Source organism: Alnus glutinosa, chromosome 2 (assembly GCF_958979055.1).
Source record: "Alnus glutinosa chromosome 2, dhAlnGlut1.1, whole genome shotgun sequence".
In the NCBI taxonomy this organism is placed as follows: Eukaryota; Viridiplantae; Streptophyta; class Magnoliopsida; order Fagales; family Betulaceae; genus Alnus; species Alnus glutinosa.
In genome coordinates this window covers 32,434,355-32,450,768 of record NC_084887.1, presented here as the reverse complement: position 1 = coordinate 32,450,768, position 16,414 = coordinate 32,434,355, and the positions used below count along the sequence as shown (strand labels likewise).

Genomic DNA, 16,414 nt, shown 5'->3' with positions numbered 1-16,414 from the left:
AACAGAGGAGATGGAAACTCTTGGAGCAAATGTCGCTGAGTATTACCAATTCATTAGTATGCCATGTCATGTCATTCACAAATTTTGGAACTCGTCACAGTTAGCTTTAGAGTTTTACAATTGGGTTGGAGAGAAGAAGAGATTTTCACGCTCACTGGAATCTTGTTGCACTGTAATTCAGTTGTTGGTCGACTCAAAGAGATTTGATGATGCCTTGGAGGTTTTGAGCAGGTATTTTGATAGTGGTTATTAACCGCCTACCATTATCTTTAAAACTGTTAACCGCCATCTTTAGGCGGTTAGTGATTTTTTATAACCGCATTCAAAAGTGGTTATACAGTTAGCGGTTATGGTGTTGTTATAACCACCCTATTTGTACAAGCTTACCCTTAAGCAATTGTGAAGGGCAAGTCACTGCAGCTTGGAGTGGTGATTTTTCTTCTCTTATTCTTCAACGCAATTATCATTTTTCATATAAAGGAAATTGTTTCAGTTATGCAGGTTTGAAACAGACTCTATGGCTGGCTTATAATATATCTTCTTAAAACAGATTGTACATAAAGAAAACAGCTGCAGCTTTGTGCCTTACATGATCAGTGAAGAATGAAGATAAACTGGAATTTAGTAACATTTTGGAGGCAGTAAAGGTAATAGTCTATGATGAATGGGGGGATGACACATTCTATTTTCTCCTTCTCTTTTCATCGATCTAGGCTTTGGGAAACTAGACCCTCTGAAACAATTTTAGAGAAAGTCTCGCAACTTTGGAGCACAATTTATGTTATGGTTGTTTCGACGTAAAATATTTTTGGTATATTTTGGTGTTTGATGTGACCGAAAATAATAGTTAAATCGAAAATATTTTTAGTTTATGCTCCGTTTGTTTCGAAGTAAAATGATTTCTAAAAAATGATTTCAGCATTTTATGGTGTTTAGTAGGGGCGAAAATAATGGTTAACGAAAATTATTTTTAGTTTGCCCGTAAAAATTTATTTAATTTTTATAATTTATGGTTTTAAAAACTGTAAATCGTTTTCCGAAATTAAACACTTTGTCCTTATACGCACGTTTGATATCCGATCGTCGGAATCCAATCAGCGTCGGAGTCTAGCTACATCCGGCCTCTGGAATCTTGCCGGCACCAGCAAGATTTTGGCGATGGTCAGAAGTCTGCTGGATCCTGCCAAAATGGCCAGTATTCGGCTGGATTTGGCCAAAATGGCCGGGATTCGGTTAGATTTGACCGAATCTGTAGGAGTCCGGCCAAACCAACTCGCCAGAATCTGGCAGGGCGACAGGATGTTGCCGGATTCTGGTGGCAGTTGCATTTTTGCTTTCGTATTTTTTTTTCATGCGAGCCAAACGCCGGAAAATATTTTTGAGAAAATCATTTTTTTGAAATGATTTCGTCGAAAATATTTTACGACGGAAATCATTTTACGTCGAAAACAAATTGAGCATTAACCAAAAAAACTTCTTTAGTTTCGGAAAATAGTTTACATTTTTAGAGTAATGCTAGAATCATTGTTTTATTCTCTCAATGTTAATATGGCTTTTAAAATTATCATTTGATTAAATTCAATAATGATTCATTCCAAATTTAATAGTAATTTTAAAAGTTACATTAACATTGGGTGAATAAAAAAATTGTCTTTAACATTACTCATTTTTTTAACATTTGTTTGTAACCTTGAAATAGTATAGAAAACATTTTCTAGCGTTAAGCTCGCACGAAAAATTACCAATTTTTTTTATATGTTCATATAATCATATTGACCAATAAATAACAACTTTCATTTGCAATATATATATATATATATATATATATATATATATATATTACTAACAAAAGTTATCACGGTAAATGCAAAAGAATAACCAAAGCGCTGCAATTAGTACATGCTAAAACTACTCCGCAACGGCTACGTTCACTAACAATAACAACGATACCGTGCCAATAAACTAAGAATAATGCTCTATATCATATTTTTATCTTTCAACAATATTGAGTATTGAACTTTGGAAACAATTTGGGGACAAATTTATCGAGGGCCCAAACGGCCCTTAGACCAGGATGGGCTTGTCCGAGGAAAGGGCCTAAAACCATTGGCCCATCCGGTCCCACACCTAAGCCCAATGACTTTTGGCAGGAATACTTTAGAGGAAGAGCACGATAGGAAATCCCTACCCCAGCCATGTCACTGTAGTAGCTCACTAAATGACAAGGCTACCCTAAAAAAAAAAAGAATATTTGTTGTTTATCTACTACTTACACCCATGCAAATTGTGGGAATTTCGTACCGGCAAAATGTCCTCCAACACTGAGGGGGCACTACATGGGCAGACTGTTAAGGCAAAGAATCTTCCAACACTATAAAGAGAGCGGCAACCACTATAGCAAGTATTCCTTAATTATTTTTCATCACTTTTACGTTCGACTTTCTCTTCCCTATTCATAACTATTTACTGACTTAGGTTAAACATCAGATGTGTCCCCTATCGGCACACCCAACAAGCCATCTCGCTTACCCTTTCTTCATTTTGCGAGCACCCTCAATTGATCTTTTGGCATGCGTTCAACTATACTGACAGGATCTACATACATTTAAAAGAGGTGCTCAAAAAATACTATGTAATGTATGTGGGATTTCTTTAAAATTGATTGGGAAAGCATTATAGTTTTGGGAGTGAAAACTCTAAAAGGGAAAAGGGTTGAGAGTTGTAACATGCAAGGTTGCTTGAAGCTGTTGTGTATCATATTCGGATGCAAAGAAATCATATAATTCTTGGAGGGCAAGTTCGTTCAAAAGAGAATATATTGAAGATCATGATATCATATCATGGGATATGAAGGTTAGAGTTGTTTCCAAAAAAATGTGTTTAAAGATTATGGTTTGAATAGGGTTAAGTATTGGGATAAGATCATAGCTTAATGGATAGTTTATTCATTAAAAAAAAAAAAAAAAGGAAAAAAAGAAAAGAAGAACGAAAACCTCCAACCATGACTCACTGGGGTCTTTTGGTTCTCACTTCCTACATTTACTTTACAGAGGAAAAAAAGGTTCAAAAAGAAAAGAAAAACAAAATCCACCTCAAGAATCACTTTTACTTGCAAGAAAAGCAAAACCCACTTTTTTGTTTTGGAGTATAGGCCCCAAAAGAAAGAAATTCCCTTCCACCGCCTCGACTCATTTTCCATTTTCCTATAACACCCCCCCCCCCCCCCTCCATTCTCCACACTTCCAAACCCACACACAGACATATATTACACACACTCGCTATTTCTCTCGTAATCAAAGCTCGCATGCACTAATCCGTTTCAAAATTCTCACTCTCGATCGTCTCGCTCCTCATGGCGGAGAACGAGAGCCTCTTCTTCGCCAACCTCGCCGATGCTCTCTTCGTCGGCTCCAAGCCCCTCTCGCCCGCCGATCTTCTCCAGAAGCTACGCTCCGAGGACTCCATCAGACCGGCGCTCGAGAAGTTCTACTTGATCCTTAAACGCGGCATCGAGGCCGCCCAGTCGGGGCTCCAATCGTGGAACGAGTCTCAGATTCAAGCTGCTTGTGCGATTGCGTCTGCGATCGCCTCCGCTTCTCGATCTTTGTCATGTAAGTTTCTCTTTTGTCATTTCTCGATAATTGGTTTTGCTTTAGTTGTTGTAGCTGTTTTTGATTTGGTTAGCCTCTCTAGAATGTACTTTTCTTTTCGAGAACGACCGGTATAACGGTTTATAATTCAGGAAGTGAGAAAAGTACTTTAGATGCTACACAGAATCAGTTTCTCTTTTGTAATTTTCATCATATTCCGTTTTTTTGGGCTCTTGCTTTGATTTTCTGAGACAAGGTTATGCTAGTAAAGTGGAAGAACTTTTCATTTGAAGCTTTTTTTTTTTGGTTGCTGTGTTTTTTTCCGGTTTGATTGAATGAATAGTGGAGCAAGCTGAACCATTAATAGTTGCGGTCGTTCAACAATCACTGGAGTTCGCTATATCTTTTTTGGAAAAATCAGAATTCAATGGCGATGATTCAAGTATACAGGTTTGTGTGGCTTATTAGGCAATTCACATGAGAATGAGCTTATAAGTTTTTTATGCTTCTTCTTGTAATATGTCTGTTCTCTTTTAAGATTTTCAATGTTGGCTTTATGTAAAAGTTGTGTAATTAGGCTTTATGTAATAGTTGGCTTTACTTCTGGAAATGGACTATTTAATAAATTGTACATACCTTGAAGTTCGTTTAAAAAATGCTTCTTATATTTGATTTGATGCGAATCATTTTAGTGTATATTTTAGAGGGTTAAGTGACACTTTTATGAACTCTGATATGTATTTATCAATCTGCTATTAATTAATTGACTTTCTAATTCCGTTGTGCCATAAGGTATGTGTTGTGCGGTTTGTCAAGTACTTTGAGGGCTGTGCTCTACTGCCAGTGGTTTTCTGGATTATCGTGCATATTGTCTACTTACATGCATTCATTGCCTCTGATGCTGCATATGGTGAAAAAAACCAAAACAACCTTGTCATTTTTCATGGATTTATTTGGAAACATTTGCACATTAGGCTCATATTTCTTATATAGTAATGAACAGATTGGATAATTTGTGGTTTTCTTTTTCACATCCATAGGCATACATGTTTCCCTTATTATGTAGGATATTATTTCTCATGAAGGTTCATCACAACAATTGGAAAATACAATAATCTCTATATTTGGTGTGGATTTATTCATTAGAATCTCATTCAATATGTTCTCATGGCTTAATTACTTGAAGACCACCATGGGAAACTCATGGTAGAGAGACTTTTGAGATGTCGGTAGCCAACTTGTTCTGAATAGAGATGTTTTGCAATTTGTCAATTATTCACATGATAGTAAGGGCTTTAGTCTTGGTGGCTTTTCCATCAGGTCTAAGGTTCAAATCTTCTTGGGTGTAAACAATTCATTGGGGCTAGCCCGCCAACGAAGCTAAAGTATTACTTGATTCTTGTGGAGGGGGCGCTTTGCCTTGGAGGGGTTCCTCGTCATAAAAATAAAAATAAAAAAAAATTATTGAGCTTGTTTAGCCTTGTACTTTGCTTATTGGCCTAACAATAATAAGTGTTAGAAAGTTGAAAATTGAATCTTATTACCTGTTTTAGTTTCAGAGAAGTGACATTGGTTTCTCATTAGTGTATGAAAATTGTAGTTTTAGTAAGCCGTTTAGGTAAGCTAGTAGTATTTTTTTTTTGGATTCTATGAAGTACTTACATCAGGAATAAAGATTTGCAATATTAGATATTTGTCATGAACCACATCAATAGAGATGCACGTAAATTTTAACATATTCAAATTAAAAAAAAAAAAAAAAGAGGGAAAAAAGAACCACTAGTTATGTCATTGTATCAGCAAAGCTTTTCTCTGTTACACCTTTCTGGGTATTGCAGATTGTAATTCTAATCTTTATTCATATCCTACATTAAGGGGCTCTTAGAATAGTTCCCTGTTATGTTTGTGCTATCCCTACTGAACTACTGAAAGTGGCCTCATGAAGTAAATGTTTTTTAGTTACAATTACAATAGTGTTGGGCATTCACGATTGAGTTTACTTGGTTGTGTGGCTTGCTTGCATGATAGACTTTGGACGGTTTTGTTGTTTCTTAAGTAATTAAGCTATTGTTGTGTGGAGTTAGGCTATGGGTTAGAGGCCAACATTGGGCTCAACTAGGCCTGAATAAAAATACCTTGGGAAATTTGGAGCCCATGGCTCAGCACAACCTGATTATGTTGTTACAGAATTTCCACCTGTTCGAGACAACAGATGTCTAAAATCTCCAAATCAAGTTGCTTTTACAATAACTTAATATTGAGTTTGACTGTAGCCTATTGTGTCGTTCTATAAATTAAGTGACCATGTTTAATCAGAACTATGTATGGAAAGATGATAGCTAGACTTTCAGGACCCTTTACAAACACAGACACTCGCCCTTTTTTTTTTTTTTTGATAAATAATGTCTTATCCTTAAAAAAGCGCAGGGGGGCGCAACCCTAGTACGCATGAAGTATATAAACCCCTAAAAGTAGGAAACAAAAGAGCATGAAATTAAAACTCCGCAAAAGTAACACTACTCAAGCTATGATGAGCAGAGACCCATAAAAATAAAGTATTAAGCATAGTTCGACGCAACTCTAACATCGGGGTTTCTACATCTTCAAAGTGTCGAGCATTTCTCTCATGCCAGACCCCACATCACACATAAAGGAACCTGCTTTCAAATCTGCTTAACTTGACCATGACCCAACGAATTGCCTGAACTACTCAACAAATCTAGTACCCGTCGCGGCATAACCCACTGCACCCCAAACAAAATACGAAAATAGCTCCATATATCCCGTGCGACATTACAGTGAAGTCATAGGTGGTCAATGGATCCCCCACTCTTCTTACACATACAACACCACTACTATATTTTGCTTACGTAGATCGTCATGTGTCGAGATCTTTCCTAAGGCTGTTGTCCACCCAAAAAACGACACCTGCGACGGAGCCTTAACACGCCAAATACTCTTCCAAGGAAATGAAGAACCCTCTTGACTATCTAAAGCTTTATAAAATGACTTCACTTCAAAATACCCTCTCTTAGAGAGGTTCCAAACTTTTTTTTTGATAAGTAATTTAAAATTCAATAAAAAAGCGCAGAGGGGCGCAACCCTAATACACGGGAAGTATACAAGAGAGCCCCTAAACAGGAGGAACAACTAATAAATTAAGAAAGTCTACAAAAGTAGAAACACCTAAGTGGCAAAGATGGGGAGCTATCCATAGAAAGGTTCCAAACTACCCTATAATACTAAACAAAACTAGATGACAAAGCTTTCGCTGAGTATCTCCACACCAACAATCATACCAAAACAGTATATTAAACCCATCCCCCACCTCAAATCACACAAACTTATAAAAAGCATCCCACCCTTTCTGATATGTTTCAACACACTCACACCATAAGTCCCCACAACCTCTGATGAACACCAACCACCCCTCAATCACTGATCTCCATAAAGCCTACCGCTCCAAAGCATACCCCCGCATCCACTTCCCCAATAAAGCTTGATTAAATTGAATCAAATTTTGAACTCCCAAACCACCTACCTCCAGTGGAGTACAAATTGTGTGTCAATTTACTAAATGAAATTTTACCTCATCCCCAATGCCACTCCATAAAAAGTCCCGTTGAAGTCTCTCAAGTCTAAGAGCCACACTCACAGGAACGGGGAACAACGAAAAATAATACGTAGGAATATTGGAGAGAGTAATTTTAATCAGAGTCAACTGACCCTCCTTAGACAAATATAATTTCTTCCAACAAGCTAACCGACGTTTCACTTTGTCAATACTCCATTCCAAATAGAAGTAGCTTTAAAAGACGCTCCCAACGGCAAACCCAAATAAGTTATCGGCAGAGACAACTCGACACCCAAGGATGTGTGCCAAATTATCAACATCTTCCACCTCGCCTATGGGAACAAGTTCTGATTTTCCTAAATTGATCCTCAACCCTTAGGCGGCCTCAAAGCATAAGAAAATACACTGCAAATTTCATACATGTTCTGCCTCTGCACCACAAAAAATTAAAGTGTCATCAACAAACACCTGCAACGTCTATTCCCTTCGTTCTTGCTGAAATTCACAGCAATCTCATAGTCTCTCCAAAGCTTCCATTCATCTTCTATAAATCTTATCCGCTTTATTCTCACCACCTTCCTAGCAAGACAGATCCCTAGTTTGGAAAGATCTCCTGTATGAAATTATGGGTTGGAACCTATTGTATGATGGCTGTAAATAAGAACAATTGGGTGAACTGACTTATAAAAAAAAAAAAAAAAAATTATTGTGTGAACTTGATAATTCCACACTGTAATGTCAATCACATTTTTGGACAGTGGAAAAGCATTTAGGAGTATTTTGAGAAGAGGGATGCTATTGGATAGTTCGACCTGGGGACTACCAACATTGCATACACAAGCACATACTTTGCAAGCAATGCCTGCATCAAACTCAAAATGTATTCGACCCCAGAAACATTTGATTCTTAAGGATATTGAATAGTTTCAGGTAAATGATTTGCATGGGATAAGGTAGCAGCTGTAACAGAAACTGAATAGGCAACAGTCATCCAAGTAGTTTTGTGGGTTCACATTTTATTTTCACTTGATCATTACGTAACTTCAGCCTGGAAGCCTGACTACCGCCATTTTCCCTGAATTTGAGATGTTATTTGTTGACAACACCTTCTAACTTATGCTCAAAGGTCTACCGAATGAGAATTATGTCCACCATATGGGTTATCGGTGGCCATGTATGCCGTGGGCTGCATGGTGCAGCATGTTTTTGGCTGGTTTGCATGGGATCGATATCCACCTTCCAACCGAAACTGGTGCATCAGCCACAACACGCACTAGAAGTGTTTGGAGGTTGGGCACACAAGCACACTGCACGAGACGAGAGAGAGAGAGAGAGAGAGAGAGAGAGAGAGAGAGAGAGAGAGAGAGAGAGAGAGAGAGAGAGAGAGAGAGAGTATCCCTTGGATATATTCTGTTGTTATGTATTTATTTATTTATTTTCATTGCCTGGTGTGTATAAGCTTATATAGAGGATGATATTTAATTTTTGTGTGTGTGTGTGTGTGTGTGTGTGTGTGAGAGAGAGAGAGAGAGAGAGAGAGAGAGAGAGAGAGAGAGAGAGAGAGAGATTATCCCTCGGATATATTCTGTTATGTATTTTTTTTTTCATTGCCTGATGAGAGAGAGAGAGAGAGAGAGAGAGAGAGTATCCCTTGGATATATTCTGTTGTTATGTATTTATTTATTTATTTTCATTGCCTGGTGTGTATAAGCTTATATAGAGGATGATATTTAATTTTTGTGTGTGTGTGTGTGTGTGAGAGAGAGAGAGAGAGAGAGAGAGAGAGAGATTATCCCTCGGATATATTCTGTTATGTATTTTTTTTTTTCATTGCCTGATGTCTATAAGCTTATATAGAGGATGATATTTAATTTCTCTCTCACAGATGATCATTTTCATTGTACTGTTTAAATATATTGTGCAGTTACCTGAGCATGTGTGTATTCGGCGCATAGTCCGGGTCGTATGTCATTTGCTGATTTTTTACTTTCATGTTCGTTTATCTCCTCTAATTAGGGGCTCTTTTGTATACTTCATGTGTACTAGAGTTGCGCCCCTTTGCACTTTTTAATGAAATTATTACTTATCAAAAAAAAAATGTGTGTATCCTTTCTTTTCTTCATTCCTTTTAAATTGCTTAAATGGTGATAATTACTGTTATCTGTGGTCTAATTTTTGTTTATTTTTTCAGAATAAATTGGTACAACTTTTGGAGATAGCATTGGCTGATGGAATGGATAAAGTATCCGACTTATTGCAGCCTTCTTCTGTAAATTGCCTGATAGACTTGTTGCCGATGGTTGCCGATTACTGTGTTGACATTGATTTGCATAATCACAGTAAATGCAGTCTTCAAGGTATCTATTGTTGTCAACTCACGATCTCTTGCGGTCATGTTATCTTGTGATTTACTTTCTATTATTGACATGCTTTTCATACTTTTGTATTAAAAGGGATCAGTTGCTCTGTGGGAGGGAAACCATTGGATCAGCTTCATATGACATTGGCTTCTGAGTGCATACAACCTGATAGGCCAACCTCCGGCTCCAATGCACATGCTTTCCACCAAGATTTGAATAAGTTGATTTTTCTATCCCAGCATTGGGCTATTGCTCATGTGGGATGCATTCCACGTCTGATTTTGCTCTGCAAAGAACTGATTGCAATACCAGATATGTTTGATGAGAAGATGGTAGGTGCAGATTTCAGTAAGAGACTCTCATTCAGTTTGAGGATCTTAAAGTTACTTGGAAGTCTTACTAAGGACATTCCTTATGTTGAATATGATGCTCAACATATGCAAGCGGTTGCTTCCTTTGTGGATGTATTGCCTAGTTTGTTTAGACCTGGATTTGAATTTGTAAATAGCCATGCTGCTGTTGAGGGTAGTTTTGAGAGCTTGATTCTGTTGCTATTGGAAGAGTTTCTTCAGCTTGTCCAGGTTATTTTTTGCAACAGGAGCGTTTATCAGAATATTCAAGCATGTATAGTAGCTTCTATGTTGGACAATTTGGATTCTTCTGTATGGAGATACAACAAGTCTGCTGCTAACGTGAAGCCACCCCTAGCTTTCTTCCCTTGCAGCACTCTTTACATTTTAAAACTCATTCATGATCTCAAGAGACAAACACATAAGGCTCTCAATTGGGAGGAGTTTGAGAAAGGAATTAGTGGCAGTTCTGATTTGCTGATTGATTCCCCTTATTGTCATGTTCATTTCGAGAAGGTTCCGTTACTTAAGAGGTGCACAGTTGAAGAGCTATTTAAAATGATACTCCCCTCATCAAATCAGTGGGTGGACAATCTAATGCATCTCATTTTTTTCCTTCATTCTGAAGGGGTAAAATTAAAGCCTAAAGTGGAGAGATCATCTTCCAGTTGTGCGAAAACTAGTTCCACATCTGAACTTGAAAATTCAGTTTGCAATGAGGATGAAGCCCTTTTCGGCAACCTTTTTTCTGAGAGTGGTCGCTCTGTGGGATCTACAGATGGATATGATCAACCACCTGTTGTTATCAGTTCTAGTTCTGGTCATAGCAACATGCCAATTCAAGCTGCTACAGAAATGTTGAGCTTTCTTGAAGCAAACATATTCTCTCCTGAATGGCTTCCATCTGTTTATGAGGATGGCTGCAAACAGATCAGGAGGGACCATATTGATGTCTTGCTTTCCTTACTTAATTGTCAGGGCTGTTGCTCTGAGGACAGGATTTCTGATAGCAGTGGCAGTTTACATGAAGAGAAGAAAAATGGGAGTATCCATGAACTTTGTTTTGAACTGTTACACAACCTTCTCACACGCCATGCTTTGTCTGATTCCCTTGAAGAGTACCTTGTTGAGAAAATTCTGAATGTTGGAAATGATATATTTGTTTACAATGATCAGACTCTGACCTTACTAGCTCACACTCTTTTCTGTAGGGTGGGTTTGGCTGGTAGCCTGTTCAGAAACCAGATATACAAAGGATTTGTGGGTTTTGTTGTTGAGAAGGCAAAAGCTATTTGTTTTAAATGTCCCAGCCTCAAGGAGCTTCTTGGGACCCTTCCCTCTGTTTTTCATATTGAGATTCTTCTGATGGCATTCCACTTATCTTCTGAAGGAGAGAAGACAACACTGGTAAACTTAATATTTACCTCCCTTAGAACAATTGATGTTCCAACTTCAGGTTTTAACAGCACACAGTTGTCATGCTGGGCTTTAATAGTTTCAAGGTTGATTTTAGTGCTTCGGCATATGATATTTAATCCACATACTTGTCCTTCATCATTACTTCTGGATTTGCGATCCAAGCTGAGGGAAGCCCCCCTTTCTGTATCTCGTCTGCCTAGTATCATGAATGATCATATATCGTCTTGGGCGTCAGTTGTAGTAAATAATTTGGCTGGTGCATATGTTGAAGAGCCTCTGGTCAGTAGCTTGATCAATCAACTGATTGATATTTCAGCCCCTACTACTTCACTATACCGCAATGATCAGGCTATTGATGGCTTATGCTTGAAATGGAATGATATTTTTTCTACCCTCTCAAGGATTCTAGGCTTCTGGAAAGGTAAAAAGGCTGCAGCAATTGAAGATCTTATTGTTGAAAGATATGTCTTTGCGCTTTGTTGGGATTACCCTACCATGGCCACTGCATCAGACAAGCTGCTTCCATTGTGGACTGGCCCCCAGGATCTGGACTTATCTGATATGGTGCAGTTTTTCTTCTTCACCCACTCATTTTTAGGGCAGTGTGGCGCCGTTGGTCGGGGCACTAACTTCCCTGGAGTAGTAGTTGGCCTGCTGCAGCAATTGTCTGCTGTACCCATACCAGAAGAAATCGAGGAACTAGGTTGGGTTTTCTTCAGAAATGGATCATGGCTGTCCCTGTTGCTTTCCATACTTAATGTTGGTATCTGGAGATATTGCATGAAAAATACAATTCCTGGTGCAAGTCCAATAGGGACAGAAAACCTATCTAGGGACAATGAGTATATCACTGTTGCTGAAGGCCTGATTTGCTCCATTGTCGAAGCTGGTCAAGTTGAAATGCTGATCAGGCTGCTGACTTCCATGTTGCACAGATTTTTGCAGACCCATCAGAAAGCTTTCCTAGCTACGCTTGATAGCGGCCTGAACAGTGCTAATATGTTCTCACCTCTATTGCTTCTCAAGCATTCTGGATTTGACAAATGTGTTCAAGATGATCTCCTTGAAAAGGGTTGGACCAATTCTTTGCAGCTGGTGCCTGTTCTTGATCTCTTATTGAAGTTGGATGCTACTGTTGATAAAAGAGCTGTAGGAATTTTATCCAGGGCTTATTGGGAATCTATGTTGCATGGTTTTCCCTTTAATCTACAAAGTCCCAGTGGAATCCTTCTTTCTTGTGTTCTTAGCATAAGAGGGATCATTTACATACTAGATGGGCTGATCAGAATAAAAGATGCAAGAGGAAATATCCTCCTGGAGACTGAGCTACTTGGCCAGATTCTTGATACAGTAATGACTGTCAAGTTTGATAGGATCTTTGAAAGCATTCATGGGAAATGTGAGGCTATTTATCGCAGCTTAAATGTGGGCTTGGAAGGGTCAGATATTTCTATCTTATTTCTAATGAAGCACATGGAAGGTTTTCTAAGGGACATCAATGCCAGAGGAGTAGGTGATAGCACTATTCATGAATTGATAATTACCAAGGCTATTGATACCATAGATAGCCTCAGGAAAGACCCCTCAAAGTCTGTCATTTTCCAATTTTATCTTGGTGCAGATGTGTCGGAACAGTTGAAGGATTTTTGTGGGTTGCAAAGCGGTGATTTGTTGGTTTTGGTTGACTCGCTGGATGACTGTTGCTCTGAATCAGTTAATGTAAAGGTTCTTTCTTTCTTTGTTGATCTCTTATCAGGAGAGTTGTGTCCTGGTCTTAAACAAAAGATACAAAATAAGTTCCTTGGCATGGATTTACTTCTCTTGTCTAAATGGTTGGAGAAAAGGCTTCTAGGTTGCATTGTTGAGGCTTCAGGTGGGGCCAACTGTGCGAAAGGAAGTTCTGTTTCTCTCAGAGAATCAACCATGAATTTTATCCTGTGTCTTGTATCCTCGCCTTCTTTGTTGCAATCGAAAGAACTGCAAAGTCATATTTTTGAAGCTTTGCTAGTTTCACTTGATACTGCATTTTTGCTATTTGATATTCATGTAGCGAAGTCCTACTTTCATCTTGTTGTGCAACTTTCAAGAGGAGAGGCGTCAATGAAATCACTTTTAGAAAGGGCAGTAATGCTGATGGAGAAGCTGGCTGGTGATGAATGTTTGCTTCCAGGGCTGAAGTTTCTGTTTGGTTTTCTTGGAACTGTCTTGATGGATTGTGGATCTGGTAAGAATACCCCAGAAAGATCTACTGGAAAGTCATTGTCTAGCAATACTCTTGGGATGGGATCTGTGGCTTCTAGGCTGGTAGGATCAAGGAGGAATTCTGAGACACTTGTTCTTTCTGCTGATCAAGAAGGGGGATCCACATCTCTTGAATGTGATGCAACCTCTGTGGATGAAGATGAGGATGATGGAACCTCTGATGGTGAGGTGGCTAGCATAGACAAGGATGAGGAAGAGGATAGTAACAGTGAAAGGGCCCTTGCTTCTAAAGTATGCACATTTACATCCAGTGGCAGCAATTTCATGGAGCAGCATTGGTACTTTTGTTATACATGTGATCTGACTGTATCAAAAGGTTGCTGCTCTGTCTGTGCAAAAGTTTGCCATCGTGGTCATCGTGTTGTTTATTCTCGCTCAAGTAGGTTCTTTTGTGATTGTGGAGCTGGGGGTGTTAGGGGTAGTAGTTGTCAGTGCTTGAAGCCTCGCAAATTCACTGGAAGTAGTACTACTCCTGCTCGTGGTTCTAGTAATTTTCAATCTTTCATACCCTTTACCGAGGATGGAGATCAGCTGCCTGACAGTGATTCAGATTTTGATGAAGATATTAATACAGATGGTGATAACTCCCTCGGGCCATCTATTCCAAGAGAGCTTCAAGATAGGATTCCACAGCTACTGGAGGAACTTGACATAGAGGGTCGGGTACTTGACCTCTGCTCCTCATCGTTGCCTTCTATAATTAGCAGAAGAGACTCAAACCTCTCAAAAGATAAGAAAATCAATTTGGGTGAGGATAAAGTGCTTTCTTATGGTGTTGATATCTTGCAATTGAAGAAGGCATACAAAAGCGGGTCATTGGACTTAAAAATAAAGGCAGATTATTCAAATTCCAAGGAACTTAAATCACATTTAGCAAGTGGTTCTCTTGTCAAATCCTTGCTCAGTGTCAGTATTCGAGGTCGACTTGCTGTTGGAGAAGGTGACAAAGTTGCTATCTTTGATGTTGGGCAGTTAATTGGACAAGCCACCATTGCACCTGTGACAGCAGACAAGACGAATGTTAAGCCCCTCTCTAGGAATGCTGTTCGCTTTGAAATTGTCCATCTTGCTTTCAATTCAGTCATAGAGAACTATCTTTCCGTAGCTGGTTATGAAGATTGCCAGGTCCTCACTTTGAACCCTCGTGGCGAAGTGACTGACCGTCTTGCCATTGAACTAGCACTGCAAGGCGCGTATATCAGGCGGGTCGATTGGGTTCCAGGTTCTCAGGTGCAGTTGATGGTGGTTACCAACAGGTTTGTCAAAATATATGACCTATCAAAGGACAACATCAGTCCCATGCACTACTGCACATTGCAAGATGACATTATTGTAGATGCTACCCTATATTTGGCTTCCCAGGGGAGGATGTTTCTTATTGTTCTTTCAGAATGTGGCAGCTTATTTTGGCTAGAGTTGTCAGTGGAAGGTAATGTTGGAGCCACGCCTCTGAAGGAAATTATTCGTGTTCAGGATAAAGAAATTCATGCTAAAGGCTCCTCTTTGTTCTTTTCATCAATGTATAAATTACTTTTCATATCCTATCAAGATGGCACAACCTTGATAGGTCGGCTGAGTACCAATGCAACATCTCTAACTGAGATATCTTCAGTATTTGAGGAGCAAGATGGTGAGCTGCGGCCTGCTGGACTTCATCGGTGGAAGGAGTTTCTGGCTGGCAGCGGATTATTTGTTTGCTTCTCTAGTTTGAAATCAAACTCTGCACTGGCTGTATCCATGGGAGCTCATGAATTAATTGCACAAAACCTTCGGCATGCGGTGAGCTCAACCTCACCCATAGTTGGGGTAAATGCTTACAAGCCTTTATCCAAAGACAAAATCCATTGTCTTGTTCTACATGACGATGGCAGCCTTCAAATATACTCACATGTCCCTGTTGGAGTTGATGCTGGTGCAAATGTGGCATCAGAGAAAGTTAAAAAATTGGGTTCTGGTATCCTCAACAATAAAGCTTATTCTGGTGTAAATCCTGAATTCCCACTTGATTTTTTTGAGAAAGCAGTGTGCATTACAGCAGATGTGAAATTAGGCGGTGATGCCATCAGAAATGGTGATTCTGAAGCAGCAAAGCAGACCTTGGCATCTGAGGACGGCTTTCTAGAAAGCCCCAGCCCTGCAGGATTTAAGGTATTGTTTCTTTACAGTCTATTTATTGTGTTGTCTGTCTGCCCTCTTTCCATCTATGGTTTTGGCATTAGCTTCTTTCTCTCTCTCTCCGTCTGTCTCTCTCTCTTGGTCTGAGGATTTAGTTTTTTTATTGGGTTAATTGCACTTTTCCTCCCTACTATAGGATCATTTACAATGTTTTCCCTGAACTTTAAAACTTGACAATCAACCCCCTAATTTTAGACTATTTTGCAATTAATGTCCTACTGCTCTAATTGGTTTTAACCTTAACGATTAAGGCAGCATATCTCTCTCTCATGAGTAAATCATCCACAGCCCTTGCCAAATGAGAGATATTCCCCTCCCACACAAGACTCAAATATTTGCCTCCTAAATGACTCTCTCTCTCTCTCCACAAAAGACCATGCCCGCTCATACCCTTTGCCAAGGCCCAAGGCCTCTACCATTGATTTGATTAAATTCTCGAGTACCCAATTCCAAAAACATATGTGGTTGGTTATAAATTCCTAATAAGCATCTTGAAATATCTCTCAATTTTCTTATTGACATAATAATGTTGTTTACTTACCAAATAAAAAAAAGTTGGAGGAAGGGATAGAAGCCTCTGTTGAGTTGGCGTCCTAGAACCTCTCTAGTTCCTTTGGAGAACGGGTTGGGGGAAGGGAGATTAGATGGTCAGATTTCAAAGGTTGCTATTAGTTCTTACTTATC

General features: G+C 39.1%; 1 protein-coding gene across 1 annotated transcript in view; it reads left to right on the top strand.

Annotated features, from left to right (window-relative positions):
* Window positions 1-3,219: 3,219 nt before the first annotated feature.
* The window catches only part of LOC133859533 (auxin transport protein BIG), a 32,356-nt gene continuing 19,161 nt past the window's right edge, over window positions 3,220-16,414 (top strand). The window contains exons 1-4 of the mRNA XM_062294957.1: window positions 3,220-3,611; window positions 3,934-4,040; window positions 9,356-9,521; window positions 9,618-15,703. Coding sequence (XP_062150941.1) covers window positions 3,353-3,611; window positions 3,934-4,040; window positions 9,356-9,521; window positions 9,618-15,703 — 6,618 coding nt within the window. The 5' untranslated portion in view covers window positions 3,220-3,352. The remainder of the gene's footprint in view (window positions 3,612-3,933; window positions 4,041-9,355; window positions 9,522-9,617; window positions 15,704-16,414) is intronic.